Below are 13,807 nucleotides of genomic sequence, written 5' to 3'. Positions count from 1 at the left end.
GTTTGAAAGCGACGGACAAAGTCTGGACGACGCAGCAAAAGTTAGACTTCTGCTCCGGAAGTTGGACACGTCCTCTCACAGTCGCTACGTCAACTACATCCTTCCGAAATTACCAAAGGACGTCACGATACGTTCGGCAGACAGACCTCCGTATTCCACAAACGCTACCAGTGCATGCAGCTACTCAAGTCCGAGGCCGACGACATAATCACCTATGGCGGAAAAGTCAACAGGGCATGTGAAGTATTTGAGTTCCAGAATTTGAAGATTGATCACTTCAAGTGCTTGATTTTCGTCTGTGGTCTCAAACCACCACGCTACGCGGACATTCGAGCAAGGCTTCTATCCCGGATTGAAGGTGAAACGGCTGATGCTCCGGTAACAATTCAAACACTGATCGACGAGTTCCAGCGGCTCGTCAATATCAAGTCGGACACTACGATGATCGAACATCATGCAAGTGGAAGTAGATGAAGAATCGAAGAAGCTTCTCACCATAAACACGCATCGAGGCATCTTCCAATTCAACCGGCTCGCTCCAGGGGTGAAGTCAGCGCCTGGAACATTCCAAAGACTGGTTGACAGCATGATAGCCGACATTTCTGGTGTTCGGTCGTTTCTCGACGACGCTATCATCTTCGGAAGAACCTGGGAGGAACACAAGGCGTCACTAGACAAGCTACTACAACGTCTAGGGGAAAATGGGTTCCATGTCAAGCTGGAAAAGTGCAATTTCTTCCAAACCGAAATCAGATATTTGGGGCATATCGTCGATCGAAACGGCATCCGTCCGGATTCAGAGAAGCTTCAAGCCATCGCCTCTATTCCGGCACCCACCAATGTTTCCGAAGTGCGATCGTTCCTGGGAGCCGTTAATTTCTACGGCAGATTCGTGCGCAACATCCATGAACTTCGTCATCCTCTCGACCAATTACTCAAGAAGGATTCGAAGTGGCAGTGGAATTCCGATTGCCAACGGTCTTTTGAGCAATTCAAGCAAGTCCTGCAGTCCGATATGCTGCTGACGCATTACGACCCGAAGTTACCAATCATCGTAGCAGCGGACGCCTCCAGCACGGGCATCGGTGCAGTCATCTTCCATGAATTTTCGAATGGACATCTGAAGGCAATCCAGCACGCATCAAGATCCCTCACTCCAGCGGAGAAAGGTTACGGGCAGCCGCAAAAAGAAGCACTTGCACTAATATATGCGGTAACGAAGTTTCACAAGTACCTCCTTTGGCGCAGATTCACTCTGCTCACGGATCACAAACCGCTGTTATCAATCTTTGGATCGAAGAAGGGCATTCCTTTGCACACCGCAAATCGACTTCAACGATGGGCATTGATGCTTCTCAACTACGACTTCGACATTCGGCACGTGTCTACCAACGACTTCGGATGCGCCGATATGCTGTCAAGACTCATCGACCGTTCTAAGCAGCAAGAAGAGGAGTACGTTGTGGCAGCAATATCCCTAGAAGCGGTGCTGCAGTTCATTCGTGAGGGTTGGCCAAACGATGCACGATCAGTCGAAGATCCAGAGATTCGAGTCTACTTCAACAGGCGGGAGTCTCTCACCAACGTCGATGGCTGTATACTGTTCCACGACAGGGTAGTCGTTCCGAGCAAGTTTAGAAGGCAAATCCTGAAGCAGTTTCATCGCGGACATCCCGGCATGGTACGAATGAAGTCTATTGCACGCAGTTTCGTTTACTGGCCCGGAGTCGACAACGACATCGAGAATTTCGTCCGGCAATGCACTCCCTGCTGCACTGCTGGAAAAGCACCAGTCAAAACAACGCTTGAATCGTGGCCCATCCCTGATAAGCCGTGGTCACGCATCCATATTGACTACGCAGGACCTGTGGACGGACCTGGTAGTTGTCACCTGGTAGTACGGGTCACCAAATAGCCCGAAGTATACGCAACTAAAACCACAACGACAAGAACAACAATCAAGCTACTTACTCAAACGTTCGCAACATTTGGCGTGCCAGAAACCATCGTCTCAGATAATGGTACCCAGTTCACCAGCTACGAGTTCAAGAATTTCTGTGAGAATCAAGGCATTCACCACGTTCGCACAGCAATTCCATCCTTAATCAAATGGCTTAGCAGAACGGTTCGTGGACACCTTGAAGCGCACTCTTCGGAAGATTCGGTCGGGAGGAGACACACTGGAGGAAGCATTGCAGACGTTTTTGCAAGTTTACAGGTCAACACCAACGGCTGACCTAGGTGAAAAGTCTCCTGCAGAAATAATGTTCGGACGATCGGTCCGCACAGTTTCGTCAATGCTACTACCGCAACACAACTGTACATCAGCAGCAGAACCGAAAGCAGATGAGCAAAACAAGCGTTTCAACAAGAAGCATGGAGCGATTTCGAGGCAGTTTGTTCCGGGTGATGCTGTATATGCTCAAGTCCATCAAGCAAATTCCTGGAAATGGCAGGCTGCCACAGTAATCGAGCGTGTCGGAAAAGTCAACTACAACGTTTTCCTGCAGGATAATCAGTGGCTCATCCGTTCTCATGCCAATCAATTGAAGCAACGTGCGGTCGAATCTGGTCCAGATCTTAGTCCAAGCCAAGGTCCTAGTCTGTTATCGGTATTCTTCGACGGTTTTGGCCTAGACGTACCATCCGTTTCAGCAGCAATACCGGCTGCAGTGCCCGACGAACTTGGTCCAGTTGATGAAGAGCTTGGAAGTGATGAGGCGGAGTATTTTTCGGATGATAGTGAGGCAGACAATCCACCACAGCAAGATCCAGTACCAGTTCCGCCAGCAACAAGGGAACGCCGGCAGACTCGTTTACCAGCTAGATTCGAGGAGTACTGGATGAATTAAGAGGGGAGATGTTCCATCCAAGTAATCGCAGCAACCTACAGCTGCGACCGAGATGGAAAAATTAGTGATTCGAAGTGTAGATGTCAACCTGAATAAACGTATAGTTAGAACCACTCAAACTTTCTTTATTCTTTGAGAAGAACACTTCATATCATTTATCAAATTACATGGGAATTGCACTTCGTAACTTCGACTGCCATTTTCTCAATGCCTACTTTTTCCATATAGGACTGATATGGGACTATAGGCAGTATATCTCGCAGAAATTTACATGAATTTTTCGACTGGTACAGAGATGTCACACGAACAGGTTGCTTTTACCATAAGGAGTTTTGTATACTTAGAAACTTCTCGAAAGACACCCAACTACGGTAATCAACCATTCCAGCGTGATTAAATAAGTGGACGGTGGCGGCGCCGTGGCACTCATGTCTATTTCTATTTATTTCAGCCATATACCACCCAAATAGAATAGAATCGATAGAATATTTTGCGGTTCACGACTTATTGATTGAGATGTTAGAATCTGAGGAAAATAGTTCATGTTCATTCATTTCTGTTCATAACTTAGTACCTACGGACACAATCCTCTTCTACAATGCTCCTCAACTGCTACATACTTTCGTACTTAGCTATAACCGTAACCATACTTGCACCGCTACACTACTGGTGGACCAGTCCTTCAGTATATCTCTCGGTGCCTATATCGACTTCTCAATTCACCGTAGTCCGAGGTTGTTGTTGTTGTTTTCACTGAACACCACTCGTTTTTCCATCTCTGGCTGTTGTTGTGCTGGCAAGAAGAAGTTGTATGCAACAGTTTTTCCCATATCCGATTCGCGCGCGCCAAGAATACCAACCATAACATGGAATGACGGAATGGAGACGATAAATAATTTTCATAATATGTTTATCGATTTCTAATTAGATAATTGTGTGCACTTTTAGAAAAATGCACCACTTGTGCCGTTGATACCCCGGGAAGAAAGCATACAAATCGGTCCAAAGCACGATGACCTGAAGTCCTCGGAATACATGTTTGTGTTTGTGTTGTGATAGTTTGTGAACGCATCTGAATCGGATGAAAAAGGAATCGAGTTCCGAAAATGGCTACATCTGCTTTTCAGTATGTCTTGTTTTTGTTTGTTTACGCTGCCCTTTTGTGCCAGCAGCCGGTATGTCGCATAACTGCATAAATAGTTGTCATTTTTTTTTGTGCCAGTTGGTAAACTTTGTTGCAATTATGTACTGCTACTGCGGCTAACAACGTGATTGGAATCGAGGCCATCAGTGTTACCCAATTGATGTTTTTAAATTCCTGGTAAGGCCCTAAAATGAAAAAAATAAAAATAACCTCAATCCTTCCTCGTAGGTTGGTAAAGGCACCTCATTCAATATTCGCTCTCGCGCCGGAAGATGGATCGATTCCCACACCGAAATCCGTAACAAAAGAAAGATAAATCGAGCACCGTAATTGACCGAGATGATTGCACAATAATGATGCAATTTATTTTATTTCTCAATACCGGCATCACTACTTGGGCCAGCGATACACACCGCGTGTATTTTTGCGAGGGAGCAACTACACTTTTTGCGGCTTTTTGGCTCCGGATATCACGCTCTGTTGAGATTATCGACTTTCTTTTCTGATTTTTTGCTGTCTTCATCTTTCATAAGTTGAAGTAGGTAGGTGCAAGTGACTCGAGGGTAGATAACAATAATGTCCAAGATGTATTTTTTTTTTGTATTTCAATCGCGGATGAGAAATGGGGAGCAGTACGTACTAGAAGTTGGTCTTCAAGCAACCATTCTGACCCTGATTGCGTCTTATTGGAGTTCTTCCGGATCTTGGTATCGAAAGCGTCAAAGAAAAACATATATTTCCGTGAGGGATAATGTTCTAATAGTTAACTCCTTTTGTTGTTAGAAGAACATACGGGTTTATTTATGGAACAATAAAGGTTGAACTTTGTCAAAATTTCACTGAATCATGCTTAGAATGTATAAAATCACAGTAGGCATTGGTTGTCAGCAGAGTTGATAATAGAAGAGTTACGCAGAGTGAAGCTTGCAACGCTGATGTTGATCAATGGGCAATTTTTTTTTTAATTTTTGGCAACCTTTGTTTATGTTTATACCTCCGATTACTTCACATGGGTTGTGAAAGTTTCCTTTAGTTTCGATAACAATACTTCCCACGCAACAGAGTCAGTTTGTTTGATCTGCTCGATAGGTATACGGTTGACAGTTCGATAGATAGATTTTGGTTTCAGTTTGCGTAACTCTTCTATTATCAACTATGGTTGTCAGGATAAGTTCATTTGTTTACATCATGGCTTCACCGGAGAAATCACGTCGCGATTCGATTCTGCACGCTCGAAACGTGAATCCCGGTCTATCCGCTCCTGGCAGTTTTCGATCAAATTCTTGGGCAGGAATTTTATACCTCAGTTGACTGGAAGAGTACCCCGTAAAGCTGGGCTTAGACAGGGCAAGTCAAATGATCAAGTCAGTTGAATTCAACTTGAACGTGCAAACCATGCAAGGGGTAAGTCACTCAGCACAGTGTGCCGAAAGTAGATTCGGTATAGCTTGGGCACATCCATCGGCACAATCAATATAGGCATTGCAATGTTCATTAAATAAAATGGCAGCACTGCTGGACAACTGTCATTGAAATTGTTCACAACATTACATGCTGTTTGACTGTGTATTTCAGAAACGTAATCTAATTGAATATACTAGAGGAACCGAGGGGGGCGACACATCTAAATCTCAATTCTAGATGCTCAAAAAATCTCACACTAGCGAATCAATATTCGAAAAATCATCTTTCATTTCTCGCATCTACTTGCATCGCGCTTCTTCTTTTTGCAGGAAATCTTCAAAATCGACATAAAACTTCCTTCTATCTACTCAGCGTGCGTGCAGCTAAACACAATCTTTTCTGCATCGTAGATAGAGTCGTCCCCCTCGAGAGGAACTCAGACCAGGAATGCATTTATCGGTTCACATTTAAATTCGAAATGTAGGCTTCCGATGCCGGTCACAAGTCTTTCAGCTACTATGCAAATGGAGTGTCCTACGAACCCAAATGCAAGAACAATTTGGATGGATTGGATCATGCAGTGGTGGCGTTTGGATACGGAAAACTCAAAGGAGAAGATTACTGGCTAATCATGAAAATTTTATGTTAAGGCAACGGCTTGGGAGTGGCAGGATGTGGCCTTTTAAGGACCCTAGTTTTCAGCAGCAAATCACCAGCAAGCGATCAATTGGTCATCAACCAAACCAAACTCACTTGAACAATACCGAACTACTTTTCACGGCACAATCACATGGCATTTTTATTCCTTCCATTCAACCTAATTAACTTACAATGTTTAAACCGAATTTCACTGGGTGAGGTTCTACGATCGAATTCTCCCAGCACTCCAACTCGATGGCAAAATCGAACGTCTTAGCTTGGGATCCTCCTTCTTGGCTAAATCCATTCCGACGTCGAAAACCTCCGAGAGCTTCTTGCCCGGAATCATCACCTTTAGCAGTTCCTCTTCCAGATTGAGCAGAAAGGTGTAGTGCTTCTGAATCGTTTCCATCGGATTGACCAGCAACGTTCGGACGACATCGGAGCAGTAGGACTTGTAACGCGCACCCAGATCACAGATGATCGATCCGAAGTACAGATATTTTTGTCACTGAATGCACTGAACATCAAGCTCGACACCCACTTATCAGCATCCATAATCTCCATGACGATCCTTGTTGAATACATCTACCGTCTGATGGTGATAACCTCGGAGTCCTCCTTGGAGCACATGATGCATGCGATTGGGACGCTGATGTCCACCGTGTCGAAGCTATTGTCCTTGATGAAGGCTCGCCACAATTCACAGAATTCACCCGGGAAGTTTTCCTTGGAGAAGACGCCCAACGTTTTGCCATCTTTGAATCCCTTGATTGCCTCCAGCAGTTTATCAAAATTGGCCTTGTCTTTGTCGTTCTTATCCCGAACCAACAGCTTCACCGACGGAATGCCCTCCTCACGGTCCTTCTCGATCTGCTTCAAGAAGTCGATCTTCTTCTTGCTGGTCAGTAAAAAGATGGACTTGGACAGCTTGTATCCTAGCAGCCAGGTCTGCAGCGAGGTGGATTTGTTGTAGATGACTTCCTCGTCTGCGCCAACCGCTATCAGAATGCAATCCACCTTCTACAGCGAATCATCATGGGAAAACTCTGGTTTCTTCCAGTTGGCGTAGAGGCGTTTCATTCGTTGGTAGAAGAAATCCTTATCCAGCACGATATTCGTCATTTTCGGGGCCGTTCAATTATCGCATCCTACGGTTTTCCATGCGGGGACACTACCGGTTGCTCTCCGGCTTTTTGTTCTTTGTTGTGTCCTGTTGGATGACTGAGACCGCTCACGGACCATCTCACCAGCATTCCTCCTTGGTTGTCGCTAGACCTATGTTATCCTTCGATTGCAAACCAAAACATTCAAGCTGTCCGAAATATCGGGTTGCCAAATATACCATAATATAAGTATTTTACAAAAAAATCTCAGCTTGCTCTATGATCGGCACTGCCGGCACAATCGGCACACTTGCGGCACACTGAGAAAAATGTTGATCCAAGTTTGGTGTGCGGAGTGACCTACCCCTTGAAACCATGCCATTCAACTGACTTGATCAACTCACTTGAATTGAAAAAAAGTTGAACCAGGAAGAGTACCTTCAAAAGAGACTTCTGCTTTTTCTGGAGCAGCGTGAGGTGGATTGCCTATTCTGGCAGGGCTTGGCAAACTGCCACTACTCAAATTCTATAAAACAGTGGTACAGTGACAATGGCGTCACAGTTGTTCCCAATACTCCGGAGCTAAGGTCAATTGAGGAATACTGGTCAATGTGAAGCACATACTGAAGAAAAAGGGTGGAACTGCAATTGACCTGAAGCGGAAATGGAATTTGGCAGCCAAACAAGTGGGAACACGGCTCGTGCAAAATATTATGGGCCGCGTATGAAGAAAAGTTCAAGCAATTGCCTATGGTAAGAATGAAGACTGAAACAATGGTCCTCAGGGCGTCACAATATCAGCTTCAATCGACCAAATCGATGCGACGAAGAGACTGCTGGCTTTCTTTTTCTGTTAAAGTCGAACAGCTTCGCAGCATTCTAGAACCTCAGTCGGCGTGCACAAACAAATCGACAGTGAGCATTCATAAGGGCGTATACGCGATGATCGATTCTCTTCATCGATTTTCTCTTTTGTTAATAACTCGCTAGATTTAACGTTTGTCGGTGCGTTTGCTGTTGCTTTTGATAGCCAATGCAACCTGTTACAACTCTACATTGAATAAATTCTACAAAATTGATTCGCTTAGCTGTAGCAATGCAAAGAGAAAATCGATGAAGAGAATCGATCATCGCGTATAGGCCCTTATGCATGCTCACTGTCGAAATGTTCAATCGCTTGTCTCTCTTTCTCCCGTCGCTCCATTGGTCTTCCTTTCAAGCTTCGGTGAAACGGATGAGCGAAAGAGCGCTCGACTTTGGTAGTTTTCTCCCAAGAGAGAGGCGCCAGCTGGCTCTGAAGCCGATCGCGTAAACGTCAATGCGAACCAGTCATGATCTGTCACTGCGAACCGAAATTTTGATTCAATAAAGTGGGGGAAGTATTGTTAATCGGAAAAAAATCTACGTATTTTTTTTTCAAGATAGTTTTTTTGAAATGGCAGTTAATGACGGTGCAGAATACAAATGTTTTTGGACGTTCGGCGTTTCTGTTACTTATTGTGAAGCAGGGAGAGGGTGTTATTAGTAGTTTTTACGCAAAGGATTTATTTTCCATTGAAATAGAGACAACTTGTAGGGATTGAAGTAAACAATCGTTACGTAATTAAAAATTGATTATCGTCTATCCACTAGAAGTATTTTTTTTTTTTTTTTATATCTTTATTAAGGTACTAGAAGTATGAAAATCGGAGCAAGCAACAATAATTTTGATGCCGAAAAAGCTAGAAGTCGTACCTAATGCACAATGTTGCTCAAGTATTCGGACGCTGCTACTCGAGCTCCTAAAAAATAACCATTTTTTTGCACAATACATTGACTATTTGGCGACAACTGTGAAGGAGTTTGTGGTCTATTTCAGATTTCGGACTAAAATAATTGTTAATTTGTGAAATAAAGACATATTTATTGTGTTATCTCTTGATTCTTATTTGAAGTTTTTGTTTCAATTTAGCATACTTCGACTATCATATTTTCGCTTACGCGATTTCTTCGTACGATTGGACTTTGCTTTGAATCTCAAAAACCTTTTGATAATTTTGGTTTTTAAATTGTGGCAACCAGGAATTTCCAAAGGTAATGATTTTAAAGACTTTTCAAGAGAAGAAAATTGATGCTTGGTTAACTGGAGGTGATTTTCAAAATGCTGGTTGATACTTTCTTCCATACAAATAAAAAAATAAAATATGGATCGCGTAACAAAAACGAATGGCTTCTGACGAGCTCTGCCCAGTAGAAATGAATATTTTCCATAATTTTTATCATATGGAACAGGCAAAACACATTGGTTGACGCAAGTTTCAAACATTACTGTTCCTGCTAATACTACCCATGATATATCCAGCAACATGATACATAGCATTAGCTTCAGAATTGCAGTAAGATACTTGCTCACAACATACAGTTCACGACAAGTTTGAACACTCCGACGGCAAAACTATATCAACAAACCGAGTGACAAACGCGCATCCTCGCTTGAATGATTCTTTCCATCAACAATTTTTTCAACAAAAAAGAAGAAGAAGAAGACAACCAAAACAAAGAATCTGTCATTTGAGCTGGCTCCTCTCTCTTGGGTTTTCCAACAATCAATACGAAACTAACGATTTTAAATTGGCTTACTACTTGACTAGCCTATTGTTCCCAATCAAACGATTAACGTACCCCATTCTAGTCGAAATTCTAGAACTACGCAATGTTTGTTTTGATTCGCTATGAAAGTTTGACAGATAAAATGAGGGGTTATTGGTTTTTCCTATGTTTCGAGGGGTGAATCGATTTGCTTGGGACCGAAAAGAGTACCAGAGCTGAGCCAAAAAGTTGAGCACGTTATTTCGGGACCTTCTAGTCTTAGAGTTACCTCTATGGGTTTTCTCTTTCATGAAACACATGAACAGAGGTTTCATGACGTATATGACGGAAAATGAAATAATACATTTAAAGCATTTCTCACGTGAAAACACGTGAAGATTACACGTAATATTTTTAATTTATCTTCCATCCATATATTTATCTAAAAAAAAAATGATCAAAAACGGGACATAACGCATTTTAAACAAATTGAAAGATCGGTGATAGAGTGTTCGCGAAAGGGGATTGAAAGCCATAATGAGGTTCGTTTAACTAGAAAATCGACGTTAGTTACATTGAAAGCAATGAGCAAAGCAACGACGAGAAGTTCCACAGCCAGCGTTTCCTTCTAAGCGTGCTTCTTTTTCACTATCATTTCTTGCTGATAGTCTAGCTAGGCGTTATAGAAATGAAGCGTCGAACACGTATGTATGAGAGAAAAAAAAAACACGAGTTCATTTTAGAGCTTCGAAAATGTAGAGCCCTGATGGTCCTACAATAAGCAAAATACCTAATAAAGGCTGACTAAAAGTAAATTGGTACGCCCCTCGCGCTCCGCTAGCACGCCTCTAGTGTTGAAAATCGAAAATCTTTGGCAGTCGCTTGTTTACACTTCTATAGCGAACAACTGGTGCAAGTTTGATCAAAGTAGTCGATCGCGTTCAGAAATAAATTTGACGTTATTTCTTAGCATTTCTCTAACGGAACTCGCAAGAAGAAAAAAAAAATATCGTGCCCAAACACCTGGAAAATCCGGAGTGGTCCGGTTCCAAGCTGGTGATGCTGATGATGAAGATGCGGAAAACAACAGTTTGTCGAGTGCTCAAAGCCTACAAGGAAACCCGAGTGTGGAAAGGAATCAGCGGACCTACGACCAAACTGGAACCAGGGATCGTCAGCTGCGCAGCAAGGTGTTGAGGTGAGTTAAAGCTAACCCCGGTCTTTCGATCCATAATATGGCCAACTTTCAAACTGTGCGGAACATCCTTGACAGGAAAGTCGTACAAAGCCAGTAAACATCCGCACCGGCACATGAAGCAGAGTTCCGTGACCAACAAGCGTGCAAGGCTCTTGTGCGACCAAGGGCTGCACTTTGATCGATGACGAAACATACGTCAAACTCGAGTTTAAGCAGCTTCCCGGTCAAAAGTTTTACCTCGCGACTGGACGTGGGGATGTGCCGGGAAGATTCAAGTTCGTGTTTGACGATAAGAAGGCCATGATTTGGCAAGCGATTTGCAGTTGTGGCCTAAAAAACGGAACCATTTGTCATGTCCTTGACGATGGCATCCCAATTTGCCATCGAAGAATGCCTGAAAAAGCATGTATTGCCGTTCATCCGCAAGAATACGACCAAAGTCATCGTTTGATCCGATTTGGCCAGCTGCCACTACTCCAAGCTGATGCTGGAGTGGTATACTGCCAACAATGTCGATTTTGTCCCCAAGAGGCGGAGCAGTCAAGGACATTCAGCAAATGCGGACAAAATTGAAGAAATGCGCTGATTTATTGGACTTAGGATTACAGTGTAATGAAAGGCCAGGTTTAGAATACGAATAAGAATATATTGACTTAATATGTTGTCACATCGAGAGCACATTTACGATTAAACAAAATGGTTCTTTTGCACTTTCTTCTCTCTGCTACGCAGTCGACCCTGCTGACATACCGATAGGGATGTACACGCACCACACGTATACTGTAGGGGTGGCACGATTGTTGCCTCTCCAATAGATTCCGTATCCGTTTCCACTGTGTGGGCGCTGATGGGCCATCAAGAGGAAGGTTCGAGATTTCGTTCGAACTGGAGAAATGTAACCATCTAATGCTCTAACTTTGAAGTTTTTATAAAAGTACCGCAAAGCAACCATTAATGGACTTTTAAAGCTTATTGAATCACGAATTACAGGTCTTTTTGTATGTAACAATTTACTATTAGTTAGCCTTTAATGTATAGTTGTTACATTGAACTATGCAAAATAAAACGCATTTTTAAACCCCAACAAGATTTTCGTGTCCGGATTTTTTCGTGCTCAACCTTTAGTAGACGGTCCTTCCTCAACGTAGGTATTCTATACAAATATACAATATTTACCGTAGGTTATTCATGTCTTATCTAGTAAGTGCTTTGAAAGGATAACTTTACTCTCATCCTGAAAAGCAATCGCAAATGAAATAAACTGGATTTGAGGAATAATCACATCCAAAAAACGAAATGGCATGATCGAAGTTCCTAAAAAATCAAACATTGTTTGTTTTCAGCATTTTTTTTCGGTCTCCACACATGCCACAGAATGCCGCAGAACTTTCCTCATTTCCCTCTTAGCTCATTTCATTTTGTTTTTCATTGATTTTTTTTCCCCCCCAGAAAATCGTCTACTTCAAATAACAGCTAATGATCGCATCGAGTGGAGCTCGTTCAAAGCAGCCGGCTTTCGCATCAAAAGTCATATGCAGAATGGAAATGAGGAAATGCTCGAAAGTCAAAGGATGGAAGGAAAAATGGTTTTCCATTTTTATTGGGTCCACTTTTTTCCACTCCACTCTGGCCTGTTTTTCCGTTTTCAATTAGAATTCTTCCAGTGACCGAAAGGCTAATGAAAACCTCTCCGCTCTATCCTGTGCCGTTATTGTGTATGCAAATTATGCTGGAAAACGATGTCTTCGCCTGATGCATGTGACGACTCGGGGTGGTCCATTTTGGATGTGAGCGAAAATTTCGTTTTACTTTCACAGTGACTTAAAAATATAAAGGTTTTTTAATCACACAGGCTACAGCGATTCAAAGCCTCTCTAGGAAGCATGTCGTCGGGTTTTTGTTGACGTTAGAGTACTGCTGAAGTTTTACCTCTTCCGAACGTCAACAACAGTAGCATTGGAGCGTTCATGCAAAGCATAGGTACCTCCATCATCATCGTCGGACGGTCGGTCGTCATCCATCGAATATTCCTGCGTTGAAAACAGACAAATAGAGACATCAGAAAGCCGCTTCTGGCCGTCAATATCCAACTATAAAAACGTGTGCCCCGGTATATTCAAATGAGATCGATAAGTGTATGAGCATGTGTTCTGTACAAACACAAGAGAGTGCACGACACGCTCTTATGGGTGGCCACCCGCCACGAGGTGATTTCAGAATCTCCCGTCGTACTTATGTGTGTGCACTTATTTCGCGCATTGATTTTTTTTTATTTTTCGTTCGTTTTGCATGCCCGATAATGGTGGCAAGAAAGAGCATTGAAAAGCTCCGATGGTTCTCAATCACTGACATAACAACGCACCGCAGAGCAGGTATTCTGCACGGTAGTTCACATATGGGGCGGCATCGATTGGTGTATGATTAACGTTCGATGCGGTAAAATTGTCACCCCCAGGCTGACTGACAGCCGAGCCGACAGAGAGCACGTGTATATATTCGTTTCAAATGACATAATTGTTACGGCGCACGATGGGAGTTTTTCCGGATCACGGGATGTGTGTTGGATGAAGGTGGTGGAAGCAGCTTTTACAGGTTGTTTTTAAAGAAAATTAATAAGGATTCATTTTTGTAAAAAATACCACGCAAGCTAGGAATCCATACCCGAGCAGATAATGAAAACAAAATGGAATCTAAATTTGATATTTTGATACAAGCGTTCGTGATGACATGTTTAGTAGTTATTATTTTGTTATCATGAATATCAAATATAGTAATCTGAATGTTTTGAAATGTATTGGTCGATATCAAGATTCAAAATCAAAAAATGGTACCAATAAAGTGCCAATGGTGCCATATTAATGTACACAGGGCTGGTAGCGAGTCACTTTTTAGTGAC

General features: G+C 42.9%; 2 protein-coding genes across 2 annotated transcripts; both read left to right on the top strand.

Annotated features, from left to right (window-relative positions):
- The first annotated feature begins 586 nt into the window (after nucleotides 1-586).
- LOC135706383 (uncharacterized protein K02A2.6-like) lies at nucleotides 587-1,915 on the top strand. Its single transcript, XM_065227992.1, has one exon. It carries the CDS (start codon nucleotides 587-589, stop codon nucleotides 1,913-1,915), a length of 1,329 nt encoding a protein of 442 aa, XP_065084064.1.
- Nucleotides 1,916-2,264: 349 nt separating this feature from the next.
- LOC135706382 (uncharacterized) lies at nucleotides 2,265-2,852 on the top strand. Its single transcript, XM_065227990.1, has one exon. The coding sequence runs from the start codon at nucleotides 2,265-2,267 to the stop codon at nucleotides 2,850-2,852; it is 588 nt and encodes a 195-aa protein (XP_065084062.1).
- The last annotated feature ends 10,955 nt before the right edge of the window (nucleotides 2,853-13,807 follow it).

Source organism: Ochlerotatus camptorhynchus, unplaced genomic scaffold (genome assembly GCF_037179485.1).
Source record: "Ochlerotatus camptorhynchus isolate MF236.1 unplaced genomic scaffold, CSIRO-AGI_Acam_v1.1 ptg000277l, whole genome shotgun sequence".
NCBI lineage: Eukaryota > Metazoa > Arthropoda > Insecta > Diptera > Culicidae > Ochlerotatus > Ochlerotatus camptorhynchus.
Note: the sequence above shows the minus strand (reverse complement) of the source record. Positions and strands in the feature narration are given on the sequence as shown.